Source organism: Barbus barbus, assembly GCF_936440315.1.
Source record: "Barbus barbus genome assembly, chromosome: 12".
Taxonomy (NCBI): Eukaryota; Metazoa; Chordata; class Actinopteri; order Cypriniformes; family Cyprinidae; genus Barbus; species Barbus barbus.
In genome coordinates, this window is record NC_136740.1 from 30,803,782 (window position 1) to 30,818,931 (window position 15,150).

The following is a 15,150-nucleotide window of genomic DNA, read 5'->3' on the forward strand; positions in this document are numbered from 1 at the left end:
TAGAGCACTTTAAGTACATTATGGAAGTGCACTTTTTCACCTGGTAAAACTTGCCACTTATAATTCCCATTGCAAATACAAATGTCTCTTGTTTAATGGAGTAGAAGACCCGTTCTCCAAGTTTACTTCCCAAAGCTGCCACGCGGTGGATGTCTCGGCTCACTCTTGCGCGCGTCGGGCGCGTTGGTTAATGACTCGCTCCCCCTCGCTCACCGCTGCTGCTGATCAAAGGCGTTTGCAGCAGACCGCCCAGGATAGTCTGGAGTCACAGAGCTCTGTTTCTCCTTCTGTTTGCGGATCATTACGGCTTCATATCAATGCGTTTACACCACGAGACTAGCCCGCAGTGATCGGCGTATATTTTCTTCCGTTCTTCTCTGGCGATAAAGCAGGCGAGCGCGGAAGAGAACGCGCAGTAATGGGTAGAAGATACGGCGTGTTTTCATAAGGTTACATTTCCGAAGAATGATCCATGCATCTTTCGATCACGTTTTACGAGCACAAACATCTTTCTTCACGCATTGGACGTAGACTTTCGGAGCACAGGAGAGTTTTGAGCATGCACGGCGCTTAAACAGAGGAAACCAACAGTTTTTACAAACACTTGGACCGAATTTCGGCGTCTCGTCGCTTCGCTGACACACTTGATTAGATCTCTGGATGTATTTTTGCAGCTCTTGTGTCCTGGAGTGGTGTGCACCGTGCCAAACGCACATAGATGTTGTGAAATAACCCATGATGTTGCAGTTTTGGAGGTTTTCGGCTGAGATGTCTTGTATCATTCACTAAACTTCAGTGTTGCTCTGTTTGGCCATGAGCCTTCATCGTCAGCAGCATCATTAGAAAGCGGCTGTGTGTTACCACGTTGATGCTTGTCTTTTGAGGCATTTTAATATGCATGAATGTGACGCTTGCAGTGCATTTGCGTTCATAAAGCTTCAGGTTAGTCTTCTAGTTGCGCATCGTCTTCAGAAATCTGAATGTTTGTAGGGACGTAGCATGTATTGTGACTGATGTGTGATACGTGCATTACATTATTGGCCACTTTAATGCTGCTTTAAGTTCATTAAAGCGTCGTCATCATCTTCAGTGTGTTTGCAGGCATTTGCTCGCCTAATAAGGCGTTTAATGTACATTATTGACGCATGTTGGTTGTGCATAGGCTACTAATATATCAGTAATGCTGCTTTAACTTTTTAAAAGTACATTAATGTTCATAAACGCATAATTTCGTCTATCAGTTGAGCATCGTTGCCATTTTCAGAAAGCATTGTGTTTGCTGGCACTTTGCTTGCTTTTGAGGCGTTTTAATGTGCATTAATATAATGTCTTTTGGCTGTGCATATTATTATATGCTACTTAAATCCTGCTTTAACTTGATAGAGTACATTTAAGTCCATATAGTTTCAATTTTGTGTCTTAGATGGGCATTAACAGTGTGTAGATTGTTTTAGCTGTGCTTAACATTTTGTTGCTCTGGCATTCAAGACCTTGAAGTCTCATTTCGGTCTCCCAGATGAGATGTTGCATGACTGCTCTGAAACTAAAGGAAGCTGGTTTTGAAGCAGTGAGCGCGCAATGACGCTGTTGCTGCGTGCAAATGTGTTGACGCCACCTGTGGTCTCTTAAATCGATCGATTCCGGAAGAATTAGGCACTTTGACCAAGACAGAGTTCAGTTTGCACGGCAGCCGCGTCGCTTGCGCTTTCTAACCAAGTATATCGTCGTGCGTAACGCTTAAGTGGAGAGCTTAAATGGTGCTCCGAAAGTTACCCGGTGTCTCCGCATCGGGCATGGGGCTTCGTCTATCTCAGAAATTCGTGTTTCTGCTGTTCCTGTCGGGGTTGGTTACTCTGTGCTTCGGGGCACTTTTCTTTCTACCCGACACCGTGCGCCTCAAGCGCATCTTCCTCTCCAAGAACGAGAATCCCGCGGTGACCGTGGGCTCCGACAATGAGCTTTCCAAAAAGGTGCCAGGGGATCCAGAACATCAGCGGGCGGGTTTAAAAGGGGGCGAGGGGGCGAATGTCAAGCTGAAAGTGAGCCGCAAGCCCTCTGTCACCCATGGAGCGAGAACCGTTGAGAGATCTGTTGGGAGTAGAGCGCAGGACGAGTGGAGTCCGGCGAGGGCGCAGGAACCGGCGGCCAGAGACGAGCGGGTCACCTCGGCCGCTCATAACGGGGAACGCAGGAGCCCTTACAGCTATGAGGCGTTTAAAAAGTGTCTGCTCAAACCAGCTTTGGGGAAGAACCAGGGAACTCCTTCGGATTCCGAGACGCTTCAGCGGAGGGAGAAAGTCAAAGAGGTGAGATGATCTGCTGTCAATGGAAGCCCATTTCTGCCACATTAGCTTGGTAAATTATGGCCTGCCAAGCAGGGCCGCTGCTGGCAAAATGGGTGCCCTAAGCAGGATAGTATTGTTGTGCCCCCTCCCTCAAATATTATGGAAAGGGAAAAAACTAAACAAAAATACACCTACTATAGGGGTCAAAATAGAACTTTAATAAAATATAAAAGTAAATAAATAAATTGTAATTAAATTAAATTATTTACAAATTACAATTGTAGCTCTAGACAGTTACCTATGGCTATTATTTTATTAATACAGTTGTCTGATTGATGTTATAGTCTCAAGCATTCAAAAATCATGCAAAGGAAAATTTAAGCAGTTTTACTGCGATAAAACCATGGTTAATTTTTGTGGTGTAAGGGTTGTGATGTCCATGTTTTTGTTGAAGAAGTTATAGAGGCTGTCTCATCTATAGCAAAAAGGTGGCCAAAAATGAAAGATTAAGTGGATATTTGAACTAAATGTTTGGTCAATAGCCTATTAAACAAGGACTTGATCGTCCTGTAAGTGTAACAGCAGCAACGACCAGGCCTTTGGCTCCCTTTACAGACATCTATAACATGTAATGTTGAAAAATACAATAGACACCATCTCAAAATTTGCAATTGTTTTATTGGTTATAATGGGACTTGTATTGGTTTTAATGGAAACTCTAATGGTCCTTGTTGGTCTCTACTGGTAATTGGTCACCTTCTATTGATGGCTTGTTAAAACCAATAAATCCTAATGGGATATGCCCCAAAACACACTACAGATTAATGGTTAAAAGTAGATGGTTTGTAATGGTATTTGTGATTTATTTGTGATGGTATTAGAATTGTCTGTGTTGGTTCTATTGTTTTTTTTTTCCAGCAGGGTTACCTCATAGTTTTTATATAATGCATTTATAAGTCATTTTAAAGGCTGTTGTTGGCTTATGTTTGTTTTTATAACCACAAAAAATATTATCTTAATACTTTTTGTATATTATTTGAAGCAACAAAACCTTGGCTAATTTGGAGTTACCACGGCTACAAGAACCATGATTTGTTTTTTTATTCATGTTAAAACCATGGCTAACTTTTCATTAGGGAACATGGAACCTCGGAGAGAATATTTGATGCATTGGTGGTGGTGAAATCATTACCGACATTAAAACACGTTATTAACCTCAACACCCAAGGTGTTTCACAGGATTATGAATGAAGCCTACCTGAAAGTGACGCATGGGCTTCATTTTCATCTTCTTTTTTTTCTTCTTTTCTTGGCGCCTGATTTCTGTCTTTTCATGGGCATAGTTGTCCATCAATTATGATCATTTGTATTCAGCCGTGAGCGTGTGCAGATGCAGGAATGGCATGTTATGTTTTTTTTGAGCAACTGGGATGGTGCCCCTCCCCGGGAGTGCCCTACGCAAACTGTGTACTCTGCATATAGGGAGCGGCGGTACTGATGCCAAGTCATATTTATGAGATAAACATCGAAATCATGACATACTGTCATAATTTTGAGAGAAAATGTTGAAATTATCACAAAAGCAAAACATATATTAGATAAAACATCATAATTATGGGATTTAAGTCGGAGTTCTGATATTAAAGGTTAAAAATTATGACATACGGCAAAACAATGATATGCGATAACTATGAGATAAGAAGTTAAAATTACGACATGCCATAATTATTAGAGAAAAAATAGTTGGAATTATCACTAAAAGTTATAAATTATCACAAGGCATCTATTAGTACAAAATAAAATGTCAGAATTTGTGTAAATTGACATGACTAAATCATGATTATGGCATAAGTAAAAATTACGACAATGCTAATCCATAATTATGAGATAAAATAGAAATGTTGACATTCATTTATAATCTTGAGAAGTCAAAATTAAGATATAAAAGGTTATAAATTAGGGCATACTAACTCGTAAATATGGATTAAAAAGTCAGAATTATGACAAGTGAAAATGATTAGGTAAAACGTTATCATTATGAGATAAAAAGTTGGAATTATGACACGCTAAGCCATAATGCTGAGAGAAAGTTGTAATTATGACAAAATTAAAAATTATTAGATAAAACATTATTTAAAGATAAGAATGGTGACGTACCAAGTCATAATTATGGCATGTCAACATTGACATATATCATAATTATGACATAAAAGTTGAAATTGACAGAAATGTGGCTTAATTTCAGAATTTCAAAACATTTGATCTCATATGACGTTTAATAATAATTTTCACTTGTCATAATTCTAACTTTACTAATTGATTTAGATCACCCCCCCCCCCCCCCCCCCCCCCCCCCTCATATTTCAGAAATAGGCCTCCAGTTGTGTAGGCTAAAAGTCTGTAGATTTGAAACTTGTGTTATTCCAGTGGGATTGTGCCTGTAATAAGTGTCACTTGAGATAAGTGTTTGCTAAATGATGAATTCATACTGAATTGCCTTGAAATTGAGGTGAACGCCAACAGGCATGTCTGATATGAAGATGCCAGTGCTTTTAAGCTAAAGTTATACTGGAGTTGGGGCTAGTTGTTGCACTTTTACTCCGGTGAACATCAGTCTGTGTGAACTGTAGAGTCTTGGATACAAAAAAACTGAACCTTTCCACTGTTATTGCACAGAAAAAATAGATTTTAACACATTGAGCCCTTTAGCGGGGCATGTTGTCACACTATTGTTCTTGCATAATATAGGCTTTGAACAAAGACTGAAAGAGTGAAATGATTATGAGATGCAAAACAATTTCAAACCACTTGCCAACAAGGATCTACGGAAGTTGCATGTAAAGCACATGTGATAACTTGCCCTGTACTTTTGGTTCCTTACCAGAACCCATAGAGTCTGTATGAGCAGATAATGACTGCTGCGTCACTTTCCTAGCTGACATCGATCAGGGTGTGTTTGTGTGGCAGTGGTTTGAAGCTGCTGGGTTGAATCCAGATAAAAGGCACTTTTGGTCTGCTTGCTTTTATATGTGTAATGAGGGCATTGACTCTGCCGCTGGAGGTTTGCTGTCTTCAGGTGAACGGATGATCGTTAGAGCTGTTTTTTCTGTTCTACTGAAAGCTCTTGTGTCAGAATGAGTTTCGCTCTCACATGGGGATGAGAAAGCTAAAAATGGACACCCAACACACTTTGGTTATTACTGAAACATGAGCTTTTGCTGCTTTTTGTTTTGAGCATTGTGCTTTAGTGCTGTTAAAGTGCTTGGTTTGTTTTTATACTAAACAGTGCTGTTATTATTATTGCTGATGTTTGATGTCAAGCTTTGAACTTGAGCATGCCACACAGTTTGTGCTCCAGATATGAATGATTCCTCAGAACATGTTGTTGAAGAGAGCTGAGCTGTGCTTTTCAGTAGTTTTCAGCATATATAGGAAGCAGAATATATGGGATCTTTTGATGTGGTCCAGTAGCCATCACATAGCAACACCCTGACATCATGCAGCCAGTTTTGCTTGGACAAATGTTCTTTTCCCCCTCCAGCATTACAATGTCAAAAAAAAAAAAAAAAAATTAAATACAATTTTTTAAAATAATTAAGATTTGTTTTTTTGTACAAATAATTTTGAAAAGATATATGTAAATTTTAAATATTTTATTTGATATCATTTAATATTTTATTTTTAATCATTTTCTCTTAAGTTTTTAACTATACTATTTTAAAAGCATTATGCATATTTTTAGTATTTTTTTGCATTGTTTTTTTATAAGTAATTTTTTCTTCATAAGACAAAAGTTTTGCCATATTTAAAGTTTGAAGTTGGTATTGTGTATGACAAGACTTAACATGTCTCATTTTATATAACGCAAATCTTTATAAGAAGATAATTTATGAAAATTCTGTCATTTAGCCTCATATTTCTTTAAATCCTCATGACTTTCCTTACTGGGACACAAAAGGTCAAATTCTGAAGAATATATTTTCCAACATTAATGCGATTATGTCTAAAGACTGATCAGATTTGAGTTTCAGTGAATAATGACTTCAGTTTGAGTCTGTTCCTCAGAAAACTCTTATGACCTCAGAAGTGTGGAAAAATAAAGCGTTATACAACTTTGGTACTTTTTCACTCTGGTGTTTTTTTTTTGTTTGTTTTTTTTTTGTTTCATGGCTTGACAGTATTTTTGTTATATTTTAGGATATTCTTCAGAATTTCACCTGTTGTGTTTGAGGGAGAAAAAAAGTTGTGGTTTGGTGCGACATGAAGCAGAGAAAATGACCAAGTTCTCATTTCGGGTGAATTTCTCCTGTAAATGGTTCACATGGTTTCGCAGTAGTTCAAGACTAAGGTCCAGCCGGTTGACATCATTGATTTCTCTAACTTACTGAAGTCAGATTTTGTGAAATGAGTCACTGTAGAAACACAGTATATTCCCAGTGTGCAGTGAGTGTACTGAAATGTCTTTTTATGGCTATCTATAGCTGAAATTCTGCTTTGAATTTTCTATTGTGATATCATATTTCACAGTGTCAGAAGCACTGGACGGGTTCCAGAGCCGCGGGGGTGTTTAGAAAGCCACTACTGGACTGGGTTTCTTACGTTGCTGTGGGCAGGAGTGGAAAATGAAAGGGAAAATCAAGTAATCGACAACAAAACAAATTTTTTTTTGTGCGTTTGACTTTGAAGTAAACTTGAAACGTTGTTTGCAACCCACATTGAAAAAAAATTCACTATTAAAGTGTTTTGCATTGTGACGTTCATTTTACTATCAATGCTCATTTTGCCTTAAACGTTATATATATATATAATTTTTTTTTTAAATTTCAGAATAATGAATAATCATCTGGATCGTGATTTTTAAGTTCATTGCATGTTGACACTGCCTGTTTGTTGATGTGTGCACTGACTTGCATGTTATTTCAGTGATTCATGGAGGGTTTGCAGTGTTGCTATTAAAGCCACATGCTGAATTAACTATTTAGGTTGTGCTGTTTTTACAGTGTTTGCCTCACGGATGCCTCTGGCTTCCCTCTGCGCCGCCTCCTGTCAGAGCCATGCATATTCATGTCTGACCTAATCATCATAAACGGCTCCAATAAATGTTAATAATCCAGCAGACGACGATCAGCTCTCCTGGAGAATCAACTGCTCGACTGCTATGGTTCTCAAAAGCCATCACTTTCTTAAATTTTGGGAGAAACTATAGATGGAAATAATGTAAATTACTGTTTGAAATGAGCTCGGATCTTGTTAGCAGTCTTGGCAAACATGTTGAAGTATGGTAGTTTTGCTCATTTGTCAAGCAAAGTTAATCTGTTCGGCCAATATTATTGAATTTGCTTTCAGCAGGTGTTCAGCGCTGTGCGCTTCAGGCTTGAAGGACTCAAAAGCAAGGACTGACTTTACATATGTTCTCCTTGAACCATCAACAGTGAGTAAGCTCGATGTGAACGAAGTCAAATATTCCCCTTAGAGTTTCACTGATCCAAGCTGCAGTTTACTTTGCCTCAGAATTGCCTGCTAGGACTGGATCGGATGCTTTGACATGTGAAGCGACCAATCAGTGTTCATTTCTGTTGTGTGACTTTCAAGGGTGAGCTAATCTGAAACCATATTTAACTAGTCTAATAAAACTCATTTTGAAACACAAATGATGTTAAAACTAGTTCTTGGAAGCACCATAGCCTTTCAGAAACTTGTGAATATTCCAGAATGGATCTCAAGAAAACATTTCAATGCAAACTTTAAGACCGATTACGCATTAAGAAATTAAAGCCTATTATAACTTTCATGGTGTAGTGTTAATTTGAATATCACTGCTTATTTAGCCCGAATCAAACATAAATCAATGCTTAATTTGCATAAATATCAGCATATTTTTCATTAAGAAAACGAACCCTGTTTTAGGACTATTATGGTGTTTTGCATCGATGCACCATTTGATGTGCCTTAATTTTAATTTCAGTGCTTAATAAATCAAACATAAATGAGTAGCTATTTTGCATGAATCAAATGCAAATCAATGCTTATTTTGCATAAATTAGTGCTTATTTTGATAAACCATATTTTGAATAAAAAATAAAGCCTTTTTAAGACCATTATGATGTTTTGCATTGTGGGATTACATTTAATATCAGTATTTAATAAATCAAACACATCATTGCTTTTTTTGCCTAAATAAGATCATTTACATTTTATGTAAAAATAAAAATAAATAAAGCCCTTTTTTGGATCATTGTTTCTTTTGCATTGTGGCATTAATTTTAACATCACTGCTTATTTTACATAAATCAATCCTAAATCTATGCTAAATTTATGCAAAATAAGCAAATGTAATATCAAAATATTTTGCATTAAGAAAATAAATATTTTTAGGACCATTATGATGTTTTGCATTGTGATATTAATTTTACTATCAATGCTTATTTTGCATAAAGAAGTCTTTTTAGTCCCATAATGATTTTTTTTTTTTTGCATTGCAGCATTAATTTCATTATCACTATTCATTATTGTAATATGGTTGAGCCAAAGGTGGTGCTTGCTTGTATGATATATGGATGCAAAAAAAAAAATGTTTTGCGCTTTTCTCTATGATACATGTGTATAATCTTTTCTAGTTGGCTTTAGCTGCGCTCATGGCACCCACTGAAGGTTGGAATGAGTTTTTGAGCTCAAAGTCTAGAGGAATTTGCAGTTTGCATCCACGAGCATGTGAAGCTTGTCGAGTCTGTGGCCTCTCATTCGTCAGTGCCTCCCTGCTTTTGTCACGGGGCGCTGACTGGAGGGTTTATCCCCTGTTGGGACATGCTGAATGGGCGTTCACCGTTCTGCGAGATGGATAGAGTTACAAGGAGCAGCTTGGCAGAGCTTGGCCCGAGGCTAAGCGAGAGCGGAGCCGTGCGCTTTGATGAGCGCTTCCTCTCAGGAAAGCCAAGATCCTGTTCCACTTCTCGGAGCGGAGGAGGATGCCACGGGCCTCAGAGCTGCTGGTGAGGGGGCAGGAGAGCGCAATTAGCTTCTGGCTATTGAAACGGGATGGAGAGCGGCCGCTAAACGAGAGTCATGATTACAGCAGCTGTTCTTCTGTTTGAGCCTGTGCCGCTGAGATTTGCCTTTCTCAATATAGGCAAACTCAACTTGATGCGATTAGTGCTTGGTTTCATATAGGCTAGATTTGGTTGCCACAGTAACTGTGATGACTGATGTATTACACAGGCTGATGAATGAGCTGAAACACGGCCGTTTAGAAAATTTGTCAATATTTAGTCAATTCTGTGTTAAATAAGAGTGCAGTCAGCATCGTTTATTAAAGGAATAGTTCACGCAAAAATACATTTTCCTGAATGTTCTCACCCTCAGGCCTTCCAAGATGTAGATGAGTTTGTTTCTTCATCAGATTTGGAGAAATGTAGCATTACGTCACTTGCTCAGCAATGTATCCTCTGCAGTGAATGGGTGCCGTCAGAATGAGTCCAAACATCTGATAAAAACATCACAATAATCCACACCACTCCAGTCCATCAGTTAACATCTAGAGAAAAGCTGCATGTTTGAAAGAAACAAATCCATCAATAAGGCATTTTTAAGCCCATAATCAATAATAATGCTTCCTCCAGTGAAAAAGTGGTCTGGTCTGAATCAAGAAAGAAATCTAAACGCATTGTTTACAAGCCAAAACGGTTCTAAACATATGTGTTTATGAATTTTGATGTGAGAGACAACAGGAGATGAACTTTTTCACTGGAGGAAGCGTTATTATTATAGGCTTGTATTTTAGCTGGAAGCAATGGTTTGAAGTTAATGTCTTGATGGATTTGTTTTTTACAAACACGCAGCTTTTGGCTTCACAAGATGTTAGCTGAGGTACTGGAGTGGTGTTGATTATTGAAAGTAAAAGTGAAGTGATGTGTGGTCAAGTATGGTGACCCATATTCAGAATTTGTGCTCTGCATTTAACCCATTCAAGTGTACACACACACACACACACACTGTGAGAACACACCCAGAGCAGTGAATTATTATCATATTTTTTATCAGCTGTTTGGACTCTTATTCTGATGGCACCCATTCACTGGATTTTTGGGTGAACTGTCCCTTTAAAATTGGGCAACCACCAACTGTCTAACCACTAATTGCTTGCACAGGGCACGTTGTTCAAGTCCTTCTGCATTTTATTTTATTTTTTTATTATTATTATTTTTATTTTTTATTTTTTTTTATTTAAGAGATGCACTGATTGCAATTTTCTTGGCAGATTCAGATTTTTTTTTTTTTTTTTTTTTTTTTGGAAGTGTGACCTGCCGATACTGATTTTTGCCAATTCCGATTTAAGAAATATAATTGACTGCATATACAAACAAAAATCTATGCAAATTTCAACGAAATTATTTACATAATAAAATAAATTATTAAACATTACAATTCCCCCAATTTGGACTAATTTACTAATTTTTCTCTCACTTAAACAACTCTCAAAATAAAGTGCTCTGTGACTGGAAAGAGGAAGAAATGGTTAACTTAAAATTAGTTGCTTTATGTAACAAAACAGATGTCATTTCTCAATGTTTATACTGTAAATGGTCATGTCTTTCCCCCTAACCTTATTAAATGTCATCTTTCACATCAAATTCTTTTTCAATTAATTTGGTTAGTATAATAAGAAACTGTGTAGTTGTTACTATTCAAATGAAATTAGTATTAAACTCCATCTTTTCACTGCTGAGGAAACAGAAGCTGCATCTGAAGTGGCATTAGATGCATTTACACAGACAGTTTGATGAAGCTGAGGTGCCATAAATGCATTTACACTGCAAAATTTCAAATGCATAAATAGAATCTAAGTTGCTTAATTGTAACTTCTTGTTTATTAAAATACTATTGTCACGTTGCAATCGTGTTATTGATATTCGGGGAAACATCATGGCCGTATAATGTTGCTCATCTAAATCATATACTGAAAAGATCTTTTTTTTTCGTCTACCGCAGTATGCATCTGTAAATTTCTGTGAGTTATTTTGTGTGTGCGGTGTCTCTCACACTCTCACTCAGGCTGTGCAAGCCTCATCTGGCACAACATAAATACATTATCGGTCGCCGTTTACACTGAATGCAATTAAAATTAGAATCATTCTCACGTGAAACGACATGTTTACACGTGACTGTGAGTGGCTATAAAAAGATCGGCTCGGAATCGGCAAGACGTAAGACTGATCGACCAGTCACCGATCCGGGCCGGTCATGCGAAAAACCGTCCGATTCCGATCACTAGCCGATCAATCGGTGCATCTCTATTTACTTTGTCCGTGTGCTACACATGCTGAATTTATTTTTTTTGCACTCATGCACTATTTTATTTTTTGTGTGTGTATTTCTGTCTTTTTGAAGTTACTGTATCAAGCTAAATGTAGTTCAATTTTGGCATGATTTTCCATGACCTTTGCAGTTGTTCATAGTTACTGGAAATGGATTTTTGAGTAATGCAAAATCAGACCAATATTCATATCTAGTGAAGACCAATTTATGAACCAATTTGGTTTGCAAGGAATAGTATAACTGTAAAAGTTGTATAACTGCTATTCAATACTTTTATTAATACTTTTAATCAGCATGGACACAATAAATTGATCAAAAGTGACATTAAAGACATTTCTATTTTACATAAATGCTGTTGTTTTGAACTAAATGAAATAATCCTGAAAAAAATCATAGTTTCCACAAACAAATGAAGCAGCACAACTGTTTTCAACATTGATGACAATCAGAAATGTTTCTTGAGCAGCAAATCAGCATATTAGAATGATAATGTGATACTGAAGACTGGAGTAATGATGCTGAAAATTCAGCTATGCATCACTGGAGTAAATTCTATTTTAAAATATATTCACATAGAAAACAGTTTTAAATTGTAATAGTATTTCACAATATTACTCTTTTTACTGTATTTTCAATCAAATAAATGCAGCCTTTGTGAGCAGAAGAGGCTTCTTTCCATGACTGTTTCCAGGCCTGGAGAAACCCAATTTCCCTAATGTTTCCAGGTTTTCCATGTAACTGTCGAAGTCTGTGTGTTTTACTCCATGCTAATGCGCTCCATCTGGCGGTTTTGAATGCAGGAACGCATCCTGTGTGAACGGCCCATAAGTGTACTTGCAGTATAATTCGATAATAAACATCACTGTGATTATGTGCAGTAATATAACTGAAGAGAAAATGCATTCAAATGTTTTAATTTGGGATCTAATTCTAGTCGCTCCATTGACATTTTGTGGAGCCTTCTGTGAATATTAGGCTATATATTATTTTTTTTCAGAATGCAAGAACATTTTTCAAATATGCAAAACTCTTTGAGATGCAGCACTGTGATTCATATTTGATAAATTATATTGATGCAAATGCAGAAGATTTATCTAGTGCATGGAAACCTGCAGCAGGAGTGACGTATGGATCAAGGTCAGGTAAAGCAAATGATTTACCAGTTGTTTAGTCTCTAAAGGAGCAGTTTGTTTGTGTTGCTTGTTGCACAAAGCTCCATGTTTGTTGTTTTGAGTTGCTTTGCATCAGATTCCAGTAAGTAGACATGGGTGGACGTGACCCCTGCATGCGCTCTGCTCCGCTTCCAGCCAAACGCTCTGCTGGGGACCAGAGTTTTCCACTGCGTGTTCAGGAGGATTTCTAGTTCAAATTGGAGCTTTTAAGCTTGTGGTCTGCTTCAGTACATCGCTTCAACTTTCAAACTGGTGCTTGAAAACCTCAACGACACACTGGCCGTGTAATTATGGGCGTGCTAATTATAGAAAATCAGATGCTTGAGAAAGAAACAATGACATTGTCATGGTTCTGATGAGGGTTTGGCGGTCTGACATTATAGACCATGCTGTGGTAGAAATGTGTAGAAATTAATCATCCAACACACAGTATTAAGAACCAAGGGTTCACAAATTTTGAATGGGATTATTTTAATAATTTCAGCTTTTTTTTTTGTCGACTAAATGTAAACATCTTTTATGTAAAATATCTTACTCAGGACAGTACTAAATAAAAAATAACATGCATTTTGTATGATCTCTCTTTTGTTAAAATTACATTTTCACAGATTCTGCAAGGAGTTCACAAACATTCAAGCAGCACTGTATGTATATTTATATAAGAATCAAAACATACATGAATGAAACCATTTAAAAATGACTAATATATATAATTTATTGTTGCTGTAGACTGAAAACATTTGGGTTTGACATCAAAAGATGAATATCAGACGAGATTTTCATGCCGGCTTTTATTTCCAGGTATTTTCATCTGGATCTGATACATAACTTAGAAGATATCATCTTTTGTTTGAACCCACCCATTTTTCATGTGAGCAAAAGTATTGGAACAGATTAGAATTAACAGATTAAAGTGATAAAGACTTAATATTTAGTTGCAAATCCTTTGCTTTCAATAACTGCATCAAGCCTGTGACCCATTGACATCTCCAAACTTTTGCATTCTTCTTTTGGGATGCTTTTCCAGGCGTTCACCTCAGCTTCTTTCAGTTGTTGTTTGTTCATCTTTTGATGTCAAAAATTGGCCTGACTGTCCCAATACTTTTGGAGGGTTGTGTGTGTATGTATGTGTGTGTGTGTATATATATATATATATATATATATATATATATATATATATATATATATATATATATATAAAATGTTTATAAAATAAAAATTATTTATAAAAATTAATAAAGATTGTCATGATGTAAAATTACTCTTTTTGGATAGAGCTTTTGAAGATTTTTGTCGTACTGCTTTTTTGCCTAGTTTTCCTTCAGGTTATTCCATCTACAGGACTGAGAAGTACTGATATATTTTACCCGTTTAGGCCCATGTCTGTTTAATAGCAGCGTTCTCTTTTCTGTGTGTTCTGTCATTTGTAGTGTAGTCCTGTCGTCCGTTTGTGTGGCCTTAGCCTTTGGCGCTGTGCTCTCTATTGTCACGTAGATGATAACTGAAGATGTTATTGATGTGGAAGAAGAATAATGACTGTCTTCAGCTCCATCTGAGGCTTAATTTACTTCACTAGATAAAAATAAAACAAACCTGTTTTTGTACGATATGCACCTCTGTTTTTGAAAGCATGCAAAAATGACATTAACAGTCATCCAGTGCAACAGAAGTCTGTGTGATAAGAAATAATAGTAAAAATAGTAAAAGCACACATTTGAAAGTATGTCCATGATGCTTAAACATTTATGCATGTTGATAAAATCCATTTGACTTTTTCATCCGTCCAGTCTGACTCTGTTTTAGTATGTAACTTCCATGTTTTCTGAACCAATCAATTCTTAATGGATAAAACAGGCCTTCTGTAAATTAGTTTTCAGTAAGGAACCGTCTGCAGTGTTTTGCCTCAAGACGTCCATTTCCGTTCGTCACTGTAAACAGTTTTTGCTTGTTGTAGGTAATTCTCTGTGGTAGTCAAGATGAAGCTGTTCTGAACCCAGAACATGGAGAAAGGACGAGTCGTATTGCTTTAGGCCTTCATCTCATCTCTGAGGTGCTTTTATTCTGGTCTGATTGGTCCGAATCAAAATCTATTGTGCAATAGTGTTGAAAGCGTGATTTTATTCCTCTGGTTGCTCTTTGTTTGCATTCAGTGTTCAAAGAGAAGCACAAACTGTTAGGCGATGAATTATTATTTTAGCAGGGACCGTATCATGAAATGTTTTTCATGATCTGTTCAATTCAAGTTTATATGATGTTTATACAAGTGTGATGGTCAGTTGTTTTTTTTTTTTATGGTTTTGGTGAATCTCATGAAATAATCAAGAACAGATGTTTTTTCAAAGAAAAAGAAAATTAAGCATGTATTAGGATTATTAATTAAT

At 36.9% G+C, this 15,150-nt stretch overlaps 1 protein-coding gene across 2 annotated transcripts in view; it reads left to right on the forward strand.

Annotated features, from left to right (window-relative positions):
- The first annotated feature begins 234 nt into the window (after window positions 1-234).
- LOC306878076 (mannosyl-oligosaccharide 1,2-alpha-mannosidase IA-like) overlaps window positions 235-15,150 on the forward strand; it is a 224,818-nt gene continuing 209,902 nt past the window's right edge. Inside the window, exon 1 of one of the 2 annotated variants that reach the window (XM_079430174.1) lies at window positions 235-2,306. In XM_079430174.1, the coding sequence (XP_079286300.1) occupies window positions 1,755-2,306 (552 nt within the window). In that variant the 5' untranslated portion in view covers window positions 235-1,754. The remainder of the gene's footprint in view (window positions 2,307-15,150) is intronic. The other variant, XM_079430173.1, reaches the window with a different exon arrangement.